The 17122-nt window shown below is 50.3% G+C and overlaps 3 protein-coding genes across 3 annotated transcripts; 2 read left to right on the plus strand and 1 right to left on the minus strand.

Moving 5' to 3' along the window:
* The first annotated feature begins 3415 nt into the window (after window positions 1-3415).
* Window positions 3416-5733, plus strand: V8C40DRAFT_147163 (putative tyrosine protein phosphatase MIH1). Its single transcript, XM_083211261.1, has 3 exons — window positions 3416-3867; window positions 3921-3988; window positions 4050-5733. Exons 1-3 carry the CDS (start codon window positions 3629-3631, stop codon window positions 5543-5545), a joined length of 1803 nt encoding a protein of 600 aa, XP_083077221.1. The 5' UTR covers window positions 3416-3628; the 3' UTR covers window positions 5546-5733.
* A 952-nt stretch (window positions 5734-6685) lies between these two features.
* On the minus strand, window positions 6686-8806 carry V8C40DRAFT_236186 (CwfJ C-terminus 2-domain-containing protein-like protein). The gene is made up of 2 exons (XM_083213997.1): window positions 8667-8806; window positions 6686-8605 (listed from the first exon to the last, which is right to left on the minus strand). The coding sequence occupies exons 1-2, from the start codon at window positions 8681-8683 to the stop codon at window positions 6997-6999; spliced, it is 1626 nt and encodes a 541-aa protein (XP_083077222.1). The 5' UTR covers window positions 8684-8806; the 3' UTR covers window positions 6686-6996.
* Window positions 8807-9011: 205 nt separating this feature from the next.
* Window positions 9012-17115, plus strand: V8C40DRAFT_147192 (armadillo-type protein). Its single transcript, XM_083211262.1, has 2 exons — window positions 9012-10446; window positions 10501-17115. The coding sequence occupies exons 1-2, from the start codon at window positions 9068-9070 to the stop codon at window positions 17030-17032; spliced, it is 7911 nt and encodes a 2636-aa protein (XP_083077223.1). The 5' UTR covers window positions 9012-9067; the 3' UTR covers window positions 17033-17115.
* The last annotated feature ends 7 nt before the right edge of the window (window positions 17116-17122 follow it).

A 17122-nucleotide genomic window follows, 5' to 3' on the forward strand; every position in this document is an offset into this window, starting at 1 on the left:
AGGACGACAAGCCCTCGCAAGGATTGAATAGCTTCTTTTCTTCCCTTGCAAGGCGGAGGCATAGGTCTCTCGGTCTTACCCCCTTCGGGAATCGTTGAGGGATTCGCGAGCATGGCCGTCAGCTGAAAGCGAGATTCTAGGCGTTGGCAAAGACCTGGTTGGGTAGGGCAGTGGGAGCTTCCCTTGGCAACTAACGGGTACGCTTACGACTCGATGCTCGTCATCGGAGGCGCCATGGATAGGCAAAATTGCAAGTAAACAAGGGCTTCTGCCCCGGTACAGCCGGCAGTGGAGCAGTTGCTATGCAACTTTTTTCTTTCTTTCTCTTCTGCGTGCATATATACGCCCATTGTGGCTGCGGTCCAAAAGTTAACTGATACGAATAAAGGACGATGATGAAAGAACCGTCTTTGTCGGTTGTGCGCGGCACATTGCTCGCGTGCATCTGCTCAGCCGCGATTGTAGCTTTTGTGTTGTCGCTCCCGTCAAATCGTTACCTAAGACACTGAGCTGATACGCTAAGATTAAGCGGAGAGATGAGCCCTGTCACTTTTATGAGCTATCCGGGACTACTCTGAACAGGAAGGGCTTGGTGTTTTGTGCCTGTAAATCATCACCGCAGGAGGCTAACTGATAGGCAAAATGTCGGTGATGGATAAACTATGACGTCTACCATTCTATGTGCTGGTGATAGCTTCAGTGACGGAATCGACGATGTCGGCTAAATCACCGATGCTGGAATGGTTCGTAATTGACGATGGAGCTTCGAGGTGGTGTCGTAACATTTGATGTAGATCTTAACCTGGAGGGCATAACATAAAATCGCTCTCACTGCTCTGAACAGGTAACCCCCCATGCTGCCTGCAATCGCTGATGGCGGTGCCCCTGCGAAGACCCAGCTTATGGGGTGGTCATTGCATCACTTCTTTGTTCTTTCAATTTCATTCGATGCCTTGGTTGGCTTGGGGCTTGGGAAGAAGAAGCAAAAACAAAGCCAGAGCTAAAACTTGATCGGTGAACCTTGAAAGAATCGCGTACTTGGTTATTCCCGGCTCCTAAGGGTGAGTCGCTAGCTCATGTTAGCCCGAAACGCTCCGTTCCTCGTATAGAATTCTACATGTCTCTCGTCAAGGCAGATGAGCATGGAAAGCAGGGATCGATCTTCACAAAAGGCACCACATGGGCGGGTTGGCCCGCAAGAAGAGTACATTGCCAGGGAGACTGAACACCCGATGCATATTACTTTGACTCAACGAGGACGAGACAGGATCAGCGACCAACTGCAAACAGTCGTGCCCTGTACTCGTATGCGTACCTGTAATAGGGCGACAGCGGGCCAATGTCTCTCCTTTCTAGGATTTGATGTTTGCGGCGTGAAAGAAATGGCCGGATCGGTGCATTCGGGCTCTGACATGTGTGAGCCAGTCAGCATCGCGTCCGACGCCCGCAGTTGAGCCAATGCTTTGTACAGACTGCAGTTGGCCATGAAACGAACAAAGCGTAAAAGTCAATTGATCTCACAAGCACAAGCTCAAGCACAAGCACAGCCTATTGGTACGTGAAGTAGAGGTACCTATTTATAAAGATACAAAGGTGGGCATCGATATCTGGCAGTCCGATGGAAAGTATGGAAGTCGGCGCTGTTGGCCGAGGGCCGCAAGGGCCGGTATGTTCGCGCCGCGTCTGTTGAGTGAACGGTATTGAAGAAATACTGAGACACCGACGATCCACGAAATTGGATACTGAACACGAGAGCAAAGGAGCAGCTTGGTGTCTAGGCCATATCTGTACTGTAGCTTCATCACGATACGGTAGCTTGATGTTCTGCAGCTGGTCTCCATCAAATGCCTGTTTACTCCGTAATTTGTGCAAGGCTGCCTGCGGGAGTGCCTGATGTTGTACCAGCGATGCGGAGCATCATGGATGTACCTGTACCTCTTACAGCAACACGCACAGGGCTCCAGTAGAGACAATGGATCCGTGGAAATGTCGAAACCACTGGACCTTTCCTATCCAGAGCTGCCCTTTCTGCATGCCTGCTGCTATTGCTACGAGTTCTGTACTCGCACGTCGCGGTGCTGCTGTGCTGTCAGCGGAATTGCACCAGGTACGAGTACAGCTCGGTGGCCGCTTCAGGCAACATGAAGCCCAGCGTTCAATCTCGCGTCTCTGCCCTGCGTGTCTCAATCCTCACGGCCCAAAAACAATTGGACGATCCCTGGACGGACCTCCGCCATAGCTCGCTCGCTTGAAGGGCCTGAAATGATCCGGGAGCCCTGCATGCTGGTAAAATGACCTGGAGTCCGGTCTAATGATGCTCACGTTAGGTGCTCCGTAACGGCACCTCACCGCCGCTTGGACTTACACAGAGGAGGTACCTGTACAGTAACGTAAATGGCTCTACTTTTGCACCAGCAAGGTTCTGGCACCGCCGATTACTGACTGTATCGTATCAAATCAAATCCATGGATCAAATATCTTGCCAGACGGAACAAAGTAAAACGCCCGGCCCTTGTTCTCCAGCGGAGGTGCAAGTAGCAGGTACCCGCGGTACATGGAGCTTCAGGCTGCTAAGCGCTCACTGAGCACACAGCGCCCCACTGCTCACTGAGCAACCACTCGCGACAAAGGGCGCTGAATCGGCGGATTGTTATCCGTACCAGGGCGTGGTCTCCTAAACTACAGGCTAACTGCAACGGCGTAGCTCAGGGCAGCTGAGAAGCGGTGCTGACGCTGGGACTGGTCCGCTGGGCGCTGGAGTAGCAGGTACCTCCGCGCTGGACGAGGTACACGAGGTACACCACAGCAGGCCCAAAACCCCCAATCACCCCTAACAACGTCCAACTCCATCCCAGGCCCGGCTCGTTGGTACAACGACCATTGAAAAGGCCTTGTCTCCTCATCCATTCTTCGCTCCTCTTGCCCTCACACCCACAAGTACCGACATCCGGAGAAAAGGGCTCCTCGTTCGCGAATCCAGCACCGGCTGTTTTGCGTGGACAAGCGAAACGACCTCCTCGCTAGCTTTGGAGCTTAAACCAGCTGCTCCGGTTCTTGCAGGGCTCGAGCTGCACTGCAACTGTTGCTGGATGCACGCACAGCCAACGACGGCCATTCCATTGTTAACCACCTCGAGCTGTCCGATACGAGAACGGACAAAGAATCTGCCATTGACGCAACGACGTTACGAAGAAAAATCATTGTTACTTTTGCATGCGTTGGTATTAGCACACGACCGTCACGAAATCTAAATTACGAAAAAAGCCCTCCGCCCCACAGCAAGTCTCGTTTCATGCCTATGAGTAGTAACAAGGCGGACAAGAACAAACAAAAGAAATCGAAAAGAAGAAGCCCAATTCCAATTGTCGAAATAGTCTCCTGCATAAGCAGCCTTTGAACAAAGAAAAAACGCGAGAAAGGGAGCAAGATTGCTTGGGCTTGTGCGGTGATAGTGAGGAGCCATTTCTGGGCCCAGCTAGAACGTGGAAGCTTTTAGTTACTCTACTCTAGTCCTTTACTCTTTCCTACGCGTCTTGGGCTACTATATACTCAAGTAGCTACGCTGCTGTCTTGAGCTGTCGACCCGAGAGCTTAGCAGTCAGCTAGTTCTCGCCGGTACTTCGTTAAGATGACAGCATCGTCTCCTCTGGCGGCCATCCACCGCCCAGTCCCTGCTCCTACATGGGGAGGTAGAGACATTTTCCGCTCCCATTACGCCGGCAACTCAGCTTCGGGATCCCTCAGTCTTCGGGAGCAGCTGCACAAGGGCACAGGGGAATACCTCGACGGCAAAGTCCGAGGATCTTCTCCTGGTGGGAGCCTGGCAGCTGATCTTTCCCAGAACTTCCGGCTTGATAACGAGGCGAGGTTCGTGCCGTCCTGCCCCCGTGTGTAAGTCACGATGCTAATAAAACACGTAGTCCCAAGTTTACAACGCCTCGACGTGCACTTTTCACAGCAAATGTCGTGGGCAGCGTTAGCAGCAGAGGTAAGACGGAGTCTCGTGACTTCAACCGTAACGCGGTTTTGGTTTGACTGACACATTGCAGACTTTGTGACAACTCCTCCTCTACCACCTTCTTCGCCTAGTCAGCGTACCGAGATCCTGGAGTCGTCTCCTCTCCCACTCAAGGTGACATTCAGCGAGGTAGTGGAGATAGCATCACCCACTCCAATCTCTTGTCTTACCTCACCCGCTTCAATCTCTTGTCTTGCCTCACCTACTCCAATCTCTTGTCTAGCCAAGGATGCAGTCATGATAGACTCTCCAGTCCCCATTGCCCGCCAGTCATCTCTGGACCTATTGAGATCTCGCTCTCGCCACTCATCATTAGAGCCAGCGAAACCCATCGTTGCCGAGTCGGTCAATTCACTCGTCAAACGTATTCGAGGACACGCTGACGGCGTGGTTAGCCGTAGGATGGCAACCCCACGGCGGACACTCTCTGGCCGAGCGAAGAGCATTGCCGGCATTGTCTCTGGCTCCCAACCTTCATCATTGCAGTTTGGAGCTACCACCTCAACCCTATCCCTCGACGAGTGTTTTGAGTCAGACTCCCCTGAACAGGACCGCAACACGCCTACATCATCCAACAGCCCTTGCCCAGCTATCCCTATAGGTCTTCGTTCAAGATCTCAACTCGCAAGTATCGCAAGCATCAATCGCCACGGCTCGCCAGGCAACCTTCATTCTAGAAGACAGTCAAATCCTTTCCTGAGAACACGAAAACAATTTCGTCGCTCTTTGAGTATGTTCGAGAGCCCAGCGGATGTCATGAAGCCGAAGCCCGAGAAAGAGCTTGCGGCTGCCCCGATACTCAAGGCGTCCGTGACTGAAATCGAAGAGGCCCACGAGCCCATTATCCCTCACTTCCTCCCCGACGATCCTACAGATACAATTCCTCGAATCACAAGAGAGACGATGCTGGCCATCTTGGATGGCAAGTATAGTGACAAGTTTGCTCAGCGAATGGTCATTGACTGTCGATTTGAGTATGAATATGAAGGCGGCCACATCGATAGCGCTGTCAACCACAACAACAAAGAACTGTTGGCCGACCAGCTCTTTCAGACCCCAATGGAAGGCTTGAGTTTACTAATCTTTCATTGCGAATATTCGGCTCACAGAGCCCCTCTCATGGCGCGTCATATTCGCTCTCAAGACCGCACCATTAACGCTGAGCATTACCCTCGCTTGACCTATCCGGAGATTTATATCTTGGATGGTGGCTATAGCGGCTTCTTTGCTGAGCACCGAGCAAGATGCTTTCCCCCAGAGTATGTCGAGATGTCAGATGAGAAGCACCAGCGCACCTGCGAAAGAGAAATGGGCCGTTTGAAGTCTCGGAAGCCCTTTGGCCGTGCGCAGACTTTTGCATTTGGTCAGCGGAGCACAAGCCTTCACGACTCTCCCACTGGCCCTCCCCGCCCTCAATCCCGGAATGTTAATGCATCTCCTCCGGCTCTTTCTTCTCCGGCTGTTTCTGCGTTTGATTCTCCCACAGTCGGCGATCGAACCCCGGCTCGCCGCATGGCATCCTACTAGGCTATACCATAACAGCTTTTATTGGCCTCAGCCCGACGATTTGTGCACAGCTTAAGAAGCCTGCAGCCTGTGTTGCCTCGCTTGCCTTCCAACAGCTGGTTGATTGTTCGACTTGGGATTTGATGTTTTCACGACGAAAAGTTAATGTTTGCTTCTGCTGATGAATCAAACCTGAATGCTGAAATTAACGAGGAGTCTATGATTGGAACTACACCTTGAGCTTTCCTGAAGCCTCAGGCGGTATTGCTTATTTTCATTCTTGTTTGGCTGCTTATGGACCGCGGCCTCATTTTATTTTGCCTCTCTTCCCCCCCATTCTAAAGATAATGTTTTGTCAGATAATCGTACTGGCAGACAAGATCTTGGAAGCCTTGCATGTGGATTTCCGTACATCTCAATCGTCGCAAGCAGTTTGCTCTCATACTACACTTGCAGTGTTGCCGGCCCCGATCTCACAATCTCTGCCGATGGAGGAACCACATCGAGCGCCGAGCATGGATATGGCAGGATACTTGCTCGTGCTATTTTCCTGTCTTTTCTAGTTTCTTTTTGTCAGAGACGAATACCCCCCGCGCGCACATTTCGCGTTTATACCCCCAAGGATGAATGCTCTGTTTTCTTTGCCTTTTCCTGTTCATACTTTCACTACAAGAGGGTTAACAACTCCCTCTGCTCATTATAATGAGCCATAGAGCGCGGCAGCGCGGAAGGCGCTTGTTGTTTTTATGTTGTAAAACTTAGTAGCTAGACAGTGAGAGATGTTGGTCTCGGAAGTTTTGGCTGTACATTGTGCTATGAAGGAACATAGATGCCTCAGCTAGCTTATATACGTATTTCAAATAATGGCCGTGTGTTCTCTTGAGCTATGCGGATAGATTTGAATGTTTCTGCCGGTCAATGCTGTGAGCTCTTTGCGTAATGCTAATAGAAAGCACTGAAAGCACTGGATTCATTCCTCTGCTATGTGGAATGACGGACTCTTTCCTATGACCAACCACGTATATCTGACGATGGTAGGGAGCAACTTATCAATGCTTGATTTTTCTACATTGCAAGCTCCTAAGAGGTTGAAGACGCAAGTTAAAGTCTGGAAGCTAAGCCGTTTATATATTTGGAATATCACTTAATGCTGATTGGTGTTGAAGATCTGAGGCACAGAATTGCACAGCTTCTGCTGAATAGATAATACAGCTTAGGTACGCACAAGTGTAAGAGTACAGCAATCGATACACGCAGTTTCGAAACTTGGTGTAAAAAGGTATGGCATGCTTTCTATTAACATTGCCTACATTTCATTTCTTTAAATTAAGTCCTCCGCCCTCCAAATGACGAGTAGATGCCTTGTAAGTAGCAGATCATGCCTCATGATCTTGTAGCCCAAAACGCCGAAGAAATATGCAAAAGCAAAACAACGCCATTTTTCTTCCCTTCGTGCTCTACATCTTCATCATTTACAGAGTAAAATCCCACTCTTTGAACGCTTCCCGGAAAGCTTCGACGTCCTTTGTCTCTTCCTCCACGGACTGCTCGCAGTTCTGCCAGCTGACCCTGTTCTCCAGGTCCATGAGCTTGGCCAGGACTCTGCGTCCAAACTGTAGATCAAAGCGCGCGTCGGAGGCGAGGGGCATAACGAGGGACTTTCCCTTAATCTTGTCCTCTCCGTTATCTGCCCACAGCCAGACGCGGAAGAAGTCGCCCGACGAGGCCAGCTCCTCGAGGGGGAGGTCCTTGGTGGAGAATCCGGGGTACTTTAGGTTTTCTGCTTCCACGCGGAAGGCTGCCTCTGCAAGACCCTTTTGGATGATGTCGGCCGGAACGGCAACGAGTTGCCAGATCAAGTGGACGTTGCGGTCGCGGCTAATCTCCCATGTGACGACACCGAGCTTATGCGAGCTTTTGGAAGCAATCATGGCTTGTATAGATTCCTTGAATCGTTCCATTTCTTTATATGCTTTCACCGCCTCGCTGGTAGGGTCTGCCGTGCTGCCCATGCTCGCAATGGTAGGAGAATGTGGCAAAGGTATGATGATGAAGTGGCCAGGGAAGTTTAGTCCCTGTTCTGCAAATGTTGAGGATGTTGGCAAGGGTCCCTTTGCGGTTGTGATATATGCTTCATCGCCAATGCTGCAGCACATGTGTGCAGAAATGTTGGGATTTGATAAGCAAAAGTAACACCTGTCGGGACCTGGCGGCGGCGAGGCACGGCGACGCTTATGTCGGCCGTGGCGGCCATCATCGTGATGGCCAAAGCGGCTGTACCCTTCGTCCTGTCTTCCGCGCTTGGTGGTCGTTTTAGCGAATGGCGAGGCTGTGGCACCAGGAGGCACGGCCGTGTCCGCTGGATTAAGTGTGAAGGCATACATGACCTTTGACTTCTTCTCGTTTCCATAGGGGGCCATGGAGATGAAGCGTGTAGCGACAATGGTATTAGGATCTTTTTCGGACTGTTGAACAAAAGGCTCTCGTTCGTAGAAGAATGCCTCTGGGGAGGCTGAGATGTGGTATCGAGGCTTCAGGGCCGCGCATAGATCCGCAATTTCGTCCGAGCTGCTCACAGCAGCCTGATGGGAAGGCTCAAGGACTACTTTGGAACCATTCCAGATTTTTGCCGGCCACATAGAGGTTAGCAAGATGTCGGTGCTGTTGGCGCCACGTAAAGCCTTTGCATCTCCGGCCGTGTGAAAGGGCAAATGCTGTTCCTGGGATTGGCCCGCTACTAAGTTTGTGTCGAGGATGCCGCCTAGCGTTACGATTCTGATGCCTTCGGATGTCTTTGTTACACTGCGCTTTCCCAGATAGTGAAGATTGGGGCATATTTCTTCATCGGCTTCCACCTTGGCGGCAATTCGAGGTGGTAGAGGGTGCATGCTGACGGTGAAGTAGGTGGGCAATGGAAACTCAATGGATCCCCCTAACAGGGCGGATATCGTCTCGTCATCGGCATCGGTGGGAAATACGTCTCCTGTAAGAATCGCAAGAGAGAATTGGTTCTTGGCATGAAGTGTTGCCAACTTCTTGACTGCCGACTCGAGTTGGCCATTCAGGCTACCCAGGACGATGCTAGCAGAAGGTCAGGATCATGAGCTACAGCCAATGCTTTGAAGGATACTCAGCAACATACATCTTGGGTGCAGCCATTTCATCTGGCCTGGCAGAGATCTTAGTACAGCCTCGGTGTGCAGTGTGTGTGTGTGTGTGTTGTGTGGAGAGAGAAGGGGAGTTGAGCTGCCGAGCTAGAAGGCCTTAAATAATGAATGTAAGATGCAGCTCAGTGCAAGTGAGATGCGCGAACACGCACGCGACGTCAAAAGCTCGGTGCTGCGATAAGGAATTGCGCCTCGCACATAATTGGCCAATCCTGCTCTGAGTGGAGCACCGCTAGTTCTTATCGGTTTGGCCGAGCATCTGCCGACCAAAAAAATTTGGGAACTTTGTTAGTGGGGAGGAACAGCTCCAGACTTTGGACGCTTCATTATCGCGGCCGAAAACCTTTTTTACAGCTTCATCAGCACCGCTGCCAAGATGCCAGCCCGATCGTCTGGACGCATCGAAAAGGCGCGGAAGAGCAAGTACTCGACGCCCCATCAGAAAAACCACAGATGGGAGTCGTTTTCGACCAAGATCGCAAAATTCAACTCGCTCCAGCCGTTGCGCAAAGTTCGACGACATGACCTCGAAACGGAAGACTTGTCATCGACAACGTCCTATCTCCAGAATGGACTGCAAAAATGGAGCGAACTCAACATTTCACAGCCCTTTTCCTCTTTCAAGAGGGAAGTGCTCCCCGTGTGCGACAGCTTACCGCAGATTTTGCACTTTGAAGAACGAATAATGGCTTCGTTTGCCAAATACATCTCGACACAGGACAAGGAAGGACTGGAGCCGCTGCTCGATCTCTTGACAGCTTTTGCCCACGACTTGGGAATTCGATTCGAAAAATACTTCTCACAGAGTCTGGACCTCATCCTGGCAATCGCAGGAAGGTCTCAGCCCGTCGAAGTCATTGAATGGACCTTTGGTGCTCTTGCGTTTTTGTTCAAGTACCTGTCCAAACTTATAGTCCCGGATCTTCGACCGACCTATGCTGTCATGGCACCACTCCTTGGAAAGTCCAAGCATCCTCCGTTCATTGCGCGATTCGGAGCTGAGGCTATGAGTTTTCTTGTCAGGAAAGCTGCGGCTCCATCACTCCGCGAGACAGCCCTCGTGACATTCGTGGACTACGTGCGGGACGATATTTGCAAACTGGTGGACGATCGACAGTTCATGCTGTATAAAGATGGAATCATGACCATGTTTGCCGAGGCGATCAAGGGGACAGACCGAACCATCCATTCGACGGGATCTGCCATATTCATTGAGCTTATGAACGCAATTCCAAAGGAGGAGTGTACGTTGGCTGAGACTACAACCTGGACCGACTTGGTCTGTGGCGTCTTAACCAGCGTGATACATCATACCGAAGTACAAACCTTCAGAGAATTTGAAGAGGCAATCTTCGATAGCTTTGATGCCAAATTGAAGGAGGCTCATGGCGATGACTCTCAGTGGTGGATGGTACCATACACCAGAGTTCTTGGTGTTCTCGCAGGTGTCCGGAAAGGCGGTCGAATTACCGACTGGACACGCCTCGTCCAACAGCTTACTGCTTTCCTTTCAGCAGCAACACGGCCAATTGATGAAACTGTTGAGCAAAACGAGCTTTTATGGGCATTAGTCGTCGTTAATGTGGCAATCACCTGTCATCACGCGCCTATGGACTCGCTCATCCCTCACATCTCCCGTCTTCTACAATCATTGACGAGAGAGCCATTTATGAGATTATTTATTCCCTTTTGTTCGTATTTTAGCGAGCTTGATCCACGTCGATTCGGAAGCTTATTCCGTAGTGATTTTCAGAAGTAAGTTGGATGGGCTTTCCTCTACAATACTAGATGTATACTGACTATTTCTAGATTTATCGCAACCCATTGGTCTCAGGGACAAAACGAAGACATGCTGTGTGTCTTGCTACCGCAGATCATCGAGAACCGAGGGTTCCCGTCTGCTGGCGAGAAGGATTGCTGCAAACTCCCCCAGGCATGGCAGGACCAGATTGTCTCCAAGTTTGAGAACTTAGAGATTTCACCTTTCCCTGAAAGAGGACCATACAACAAAGACCCCCAAGTCTGGAGAGACAGATGTCTACCTAAATATGCTGCTCTTCTCCGAATCCTGGAGTTGACAGCCGTCCATCCTTCAACCAATGCACGCATTGCAGAGCTTCTGCTACGCAAACTCAAGCTTGCTCTTCGACCCTCGTCCACACTCGCGTCTGATGAGGTCAATTTCATTGTCAGCCAAGGATTTCATGCCTATTTGGGGATGAGCAAGACTGCAGGCTCCACTGATCCCCAACTTGCGCCTCTGCTTCGCGCAGCGGTACCGCGATTTGCACGATCTGTGGGCTTCCTCCGGACCTATCTTGCCTACGAACAAACCTTCCCACATGGACACGAAGTTGATAGACATGAAGCGTCGTCTGGTGGTGATACTTCAGTCTCCGAGGATGACCCTGTGATCCAATCTTTGGTCGAAAATTTGAGTTCTCCATCTCATGATATTCGATTGGCGTCTTTGGAATTACTCAACAAGATGAGCAACACGCCTGAGCAATCCCAATGTGTTGAAATCATGCTTCAGATTGAGCAATCTCCGTTGAATCTGGAGCACACTAGATCGATCGCCATGTATCTGCGTAAGCTCGGGCAAGAATACGGTTCATTGACAGATACGACTTGGCTGAAACAAGGTATACCAAACTTCATGTTTGGTATGCTGACAGTCAACCTATCTCCAGTATGGGATGACTCAATAGAAGCCATGAAGCAGGTTGCTGAGAATAAAGAAGGTGAAGATGCTATTTCTCTCACCGCATTCCGATGGCTGGATGTATCGTCACCGCGATGGACACCACCGCAATCCGAAACTGGCTCCTCCCGCGCTTTCTATTCCGACTTTGAATGCACTACATTGAACGCTCTTCAAGCGTCCGGAAAGAGTGTTCAAGAGACATCAGGCGATTCGAAGAATGTGATGTTGCGTACTTTTGATGACAGTCAGCGACTGGTTGAGCCTTTCTCTACAAACGCCAAGGCTCAGGCGCTGAAAGTATTCAAAGCTCTGCCTTCTATCGCTGAGAGAAGGTCGCGTCAACTGGTTCCCCATCTGTTTGCTTGGGCTCGCGAGGAAGAAGATGCTCACGCCGAAGAGGACGCCCAATTACAAGCAGTATTCTGGTCATTAGCTGACAGAAAGGGGCTTGTTGGCGTCTTTGCACAATTCATCAATCCAAGAGTCTTGTTTCAACATGAGCAAGTTTACGACATCATGTTACAGCTGCTAGGAAATGGTGATTTGGACGTTCAAAAGCTTGCCCTGAAAGCTATTCTAGCCTGGAAGCAAGACGGCGTGAAGGCTTATCAGGAGAATCTGGAGTACCTTCTTGATGAAGCTCGCTTCAAGAACGAAATAACTGTCTTCCTCCAAGGAGATAGCGTCATCAAATCTGAGCATCGAGCCGATTTGATGCCTGTTCTCCTTCATCTCCTTTACGGTCGTGCAATTTCAAGAAAGGGGGGAGTTGGCGGTCGTCACGGCCAGCAAACGACTCGACTTGCCATTATCCGAAATCTCTCCATTGAGGACCTCGGTGGCTTCCTTGACATTGCCGTAGGAAAACTCAAAGATGTGCGAGTGGTTGGTTCTACAGTCAATCGGAAGAAGCTCTTTGACGAGGAAATTATCTCGATTCGAAAACAATTTGGTTTCCTGAACATGGCCCTGTCTCTCATTTCGGAGTTGGGCACTAATGTGTCCCCTTACATGGAAACACTCGTCAACACGATCTTGTACTGCCTCATCTTCTCTTGCAGACGACTGGGTGGTGTAGATACAGAAGTGGACCCTGATGCCCCCGAAGAAGAGGAAAAGGCCAGCATCCATTCACTGCTCAAATCCACGAGGTCAACGGGTATCAAGTGTTTGATTGCTCTGTTCCAGAATGCCCAGGATTTCCAATGGGAGCCTTATCAGGATATCATCATTGAGGAATTGGTGGCGCCCAGGCACGAAAATCTGCCAGCCGAGACAGCACAAGGAGTGTCTGGCATGCTGCAGTTGTTGTCGACATGGTCCAATCTGTCCAAGGCGGCGCTCTTCCTTGCTCCTCACGGCAATGCGCTACCAGATGGTGCCTTGCCAAAGATTATTTCTTGCATTGCATTCGAAAAGTCGAAAGAATCGGTCAAGATATATGTTCTTGAAATGCTTCGCAGCTTGGCAAGGCTGGCCATGGCGCCTGCTAGTGAAATTGAATTCAATGAGGTCATAAAAGCTGAGCTTCTTGACCCGAATTCAACTGCGATTTTGGACAACATCACGACTGTCTTGAGAATTGGTGATATTAGCAACGCTCTTTTGGAAACTGGTATCGAAACTATTCTGTCTCTAGCTCCAGTCTTTCAAACTTTGGAAAACGTTCAAGCAGTCATTCGAATTTCGAGCTTCCTGTTACAACAACCCGCACGCCGAGTCAACCCCAAGCTCAAGGGCCGGATTCTCTTGGTAATTGAGAACTTTGCCTCATTGCCTGACGCAGCGCAGGATGAGGCACTGCTTCAAGAGGTTTACAAGACGGTTTCATCCCTTTTCAGCTACTTTAAGGATCGAGAAAACCGCTCTTCGCTGTGTCGGGTTCTTTTGGCCATCTCGAAGCAAGATGCCGAGATTTCCAATGTTGCCAATCTTTGCTACGAGTTGAACTTGTTCAAGGAGGGTCGTATTGACGAGCCAGACTATGACAGACGTCTTGCCGCATTTAGCTCCATCTCAAGCAGTCACGATGAGCCATGGTCTCCGAGACAGTGGCTTCCTGTTCTTCATAACCTGATTTTCTTTATTCGCATGGACGAGGAATTCGGTGTGCTCTCATCCAATGCTGCTGATGGTATTCGACGTTTGGTGCAAGAAGCGTCGGACTGTCAATCACAAGAAACGAAAGCCATCTTTGACGAATATCTTAAGCAGATCCTCATGCCTTCAATTTACGGCGGTGCTCGAGAAGAGTCAGAAACTGTTCGGCGAGAGTATCTACGTGTTCTAGGGTTCATTCTTACCACAATGCCTGAATGGGCCCCCGTGGCTGACTTAGGCGGTCTCCTTAATGAGCGTCAAGAAGACTCTACGGAACCCTCGTTCTTCTTTGACATTCTTAGTCCAGCAACTGCAAAACAAATGGATGCCCTGCGAACATTGGAAGCTGCAAATGCAAGCAAAGAAATGGGCAGCCAAAATCTGACACAATTCTTCATCCCGTTACTGGAGCATTTCATCTTTGGAAGAGCCGACGGCGGCGATGATCATGGACTTGGTGCGCAAGCAGCAAGCACAATTAGCAACCTAGCCATGTCCTTGAACTGGAACCACTTCCGCACAACTTTCCATCGGTACATTGGTTACATTGAATCGAGACAGGAGCAGCAGAAGCATACAATTCGCCTTTTGGGCAAATTTACTGACGCTCTGTTGCTCTCGTTGCCTGAAAGCCCGGATGCCGAAACGATGGAGGTAGATCAAGAAGAAAGCTCATCTTCTGCGGTACGACGACTGCGTCTCATGGCTCCAAAGCCCGCTGAACTGGCTACCCAGATCATGGATTATTTCCTGCCACCGCTTACCAAACATTTGCATCAAAAAGATGAATCCGAGGTCAGCTACCGTGTTCCCGTTGGTATCACCATTGTCAAGCTCTTGAAATTGTTGCCTGGCCCGCAAATGGATCAGAAGCTGGCTGGTGTTTTGACCGACATCTGTCATATCTTGCGCAGCAAAGCATGGGAGGCAAGAGAGATGACTCGAGATACTCTCGTCAAGATTGCTGTTCTTCTGGGCCCTTCCTTTTTCGGATTTATTCTGAAAGAGCTTCGAGGAGCCCTCACCAAAGGCTACCAATTGCACGTCCTTTCATACACTGTACACTCCATCCTAGTCGCCACCGTGCCTCATTTCGCACCCGGTGACCTTAATCCTTGCCTATCATCGATTGTCACTGTTATCATGGACGACATATTTGGTGTTGTTGGCCAAGAGAAGGATGCTGAGGGCTATGTTAGTCAGATGAAGGAGGTCAAGAGCAGCAAGAGTCAAGACTCGATGGAACTCATCGCCAAGAACGCATCCATAAGTCGCCTCATTGAGCTTGTACGACCGCTACAAGCCCTTTTGCTGCAGAAAGTGGATTTGAAGATTGTGCGCAAGATTGATGCCCTGCTAGCCCGTATCACGGCAGGCCTTTTACAGAATCCAGCCACTGAAAGCCGTGATACTTTGGTCTTTTGTTACGAGGTTATCCAAGAGGTATACAACGCACGAAACCCAGAGGCTGAACCGAAACTGGACTGGAAAACTCGAAGATATCTAGTACAGAGAGGAGCCAAAAAGAGCGACCGAGGCCAAACCAGCAAGCATACATACAAGTTGACCCGCTTCGCATTCGAGATGCTGAGATCGATATTGAAGAAGTACGATAGCATACGAATTCCTGAGAACATCTCTGGTTTCATTCCCATCATTGGTGATGCCATTCTGGAGGGCGAAGATGAGGTCAAGATCTCAGCGTTCCGACTCTTGGCAGTCATCGTTAAGGTTCCCTTTGAAACTGCTGATGGGGCAAATATCTACAAGATCGCCGTCAAGGAGGCTACGAGGTGCATCTCAATGTCGACTTCGACTACGACTGATTTGGCGCAAGCGGCCTTGAAGATGCTTGCTGTCGTGCTGAGAGACCGACGAGATATTGAGGTCAAAGATGCTGCTATCGATATGCTATTGGGCAAGCTTAAGGACGACTTCACAGAGCCCCTGTATCGACACATCACTTTCAACTTCCTGCGATCTGTGCTCGATCGCCGCATTGAGACTGCAACAGTCTACGACACTCTGGATCAGGTCGGCACCGTCATGATTACCAACGATGACAAGGACACACGAGATCTAGCACGAGGCGCCTTCTTCCAGTTTATCCGGGACTACCCTCAGATGAGATCTCGTTGGACAAAGCAACTCAACTTCGTGGTCGCCAACCTCAAGTATGATCGCGAAGGTGGCCGGATTTCGGTCATGGAGGTGATACACTTGCTGCTCATGAAGTCATCCAGCGACTTCATCCAAGAAATTGCTGCAACATGCTTCCTGCCACTCTTCTTGGTTCTGGCCAATGATGACAGTGAGAAGTGCCGCCTCGCGGCTGAGGCACTGATCAAAGAGATCTTCCGCAAGGCCGATAAGGAGCGAGTAGTTTCATTCCTTAACCTGCTTCGGTCATGGCTTGGCAAGGATGCAAATGCCACGGTCGTCAAACTTGCTGTGCAGCTCTTTGGCTATTACTTTGAGTGTCATGAGGACGCCGTCAGAAACCAGACAGACTTCAAGCTCATCTTCGATAAGATCATGACAATTCTTGGATCCGAAGATGTTCGTGATGTTGACGGAGGGCTTGTTGGTGCTGCAATTGGTGTTGTGCGAATATTCGTCATCAGCTTCCCTGGAAAGACCTTGTCTGCCAATAGGGAAGAACTGTGGGCCAAACTACCACACTGTCTTGGACACAGCGAAACCTCAGTCAAGTTGGCTGCTATTCAGGTGATCAGCCTGTATCTCGCTGATTTTGCTCAGCGAGGTGCAGGCACTTCTGCAGGCGAAGATGTTGAGGGATCTCATGGCCTTACGCTCCGGACTGGTAATGTGGAGGAGCTCGTCCGCCTTGCACTCAGGGCCCTGAACGGCACTGAAGTTAATGAGGGCTTAGCGAACGAGCTTGGGCAGGTCCTCATATTCCTGGGCCCCCGTCTTCCTATTGGAGACTCGCCCGATTCCTCGAATGCCGAATCAGAGGCAGATGAGCTGGATGCTGAAGACAAGGAGGAGCCTAGTGCAAAGCCTAAAGATTTGCAGTACTTGTTCTGGCGCCTGTCACACATTCTGCGCAAGGAGATTCGTCCCAACGCTGTGGCCATCATTCCCAAGGTCGTCGCTATGGAGGTTCTGGAGACAATCTGCCGCCGCTCTGCTTTAGAGCGACTCCAGCCTTCGCTTAAGACCATTCTAACGCCGCTGCACAATCTCACCGACCCATCTATCCCGGCACCTTTCAGCATGGATGAGGTGTTCAAGACCAAGCACGAAGGTCTCAAGACAAGGGCACAGATCATGATGGATTCTCTGCAGAAGAAGTTTGGCACTGCCGAGTACAGCAAGCAGCTCATGTCCATTCGTGAGGAGGTCAAGGCGCGCCGACTGCAGCGGTCAAGCAAGAGGAAGATTGAGGCGGTAGCGCAGCCTGAGAAGTACAGTAAGGATAAGAGGAAGAAGTTTGAGAAGAACAGGGAGCGCAAGAAGACGAGGTCGAAGGAGCAGAAGGTGATGAGACAGGCGTATAAGACGTGGTAAAAATGTGAATAGCATTTCATGCAGGAGAAAAATATGGCGAGCGGCGTTTTTGACTGGGCATTTTTGGGCGTGTTTTGAAAAGATTACCTT

This window comes from Trichoderma camerunense (assembly GCF_050948025.1).
Source record: "Trichoderma camerunense strain CBS 138272 chromosome Unknown V8C40scaffold_3, whole genome shotgun sequence".
NCBI lineage: Eukaryota > Fungi > Ascomycota > Sordariomycetes > Hypocreales > Hypocreaceae > Trichoderma > Trichoderma camerunense.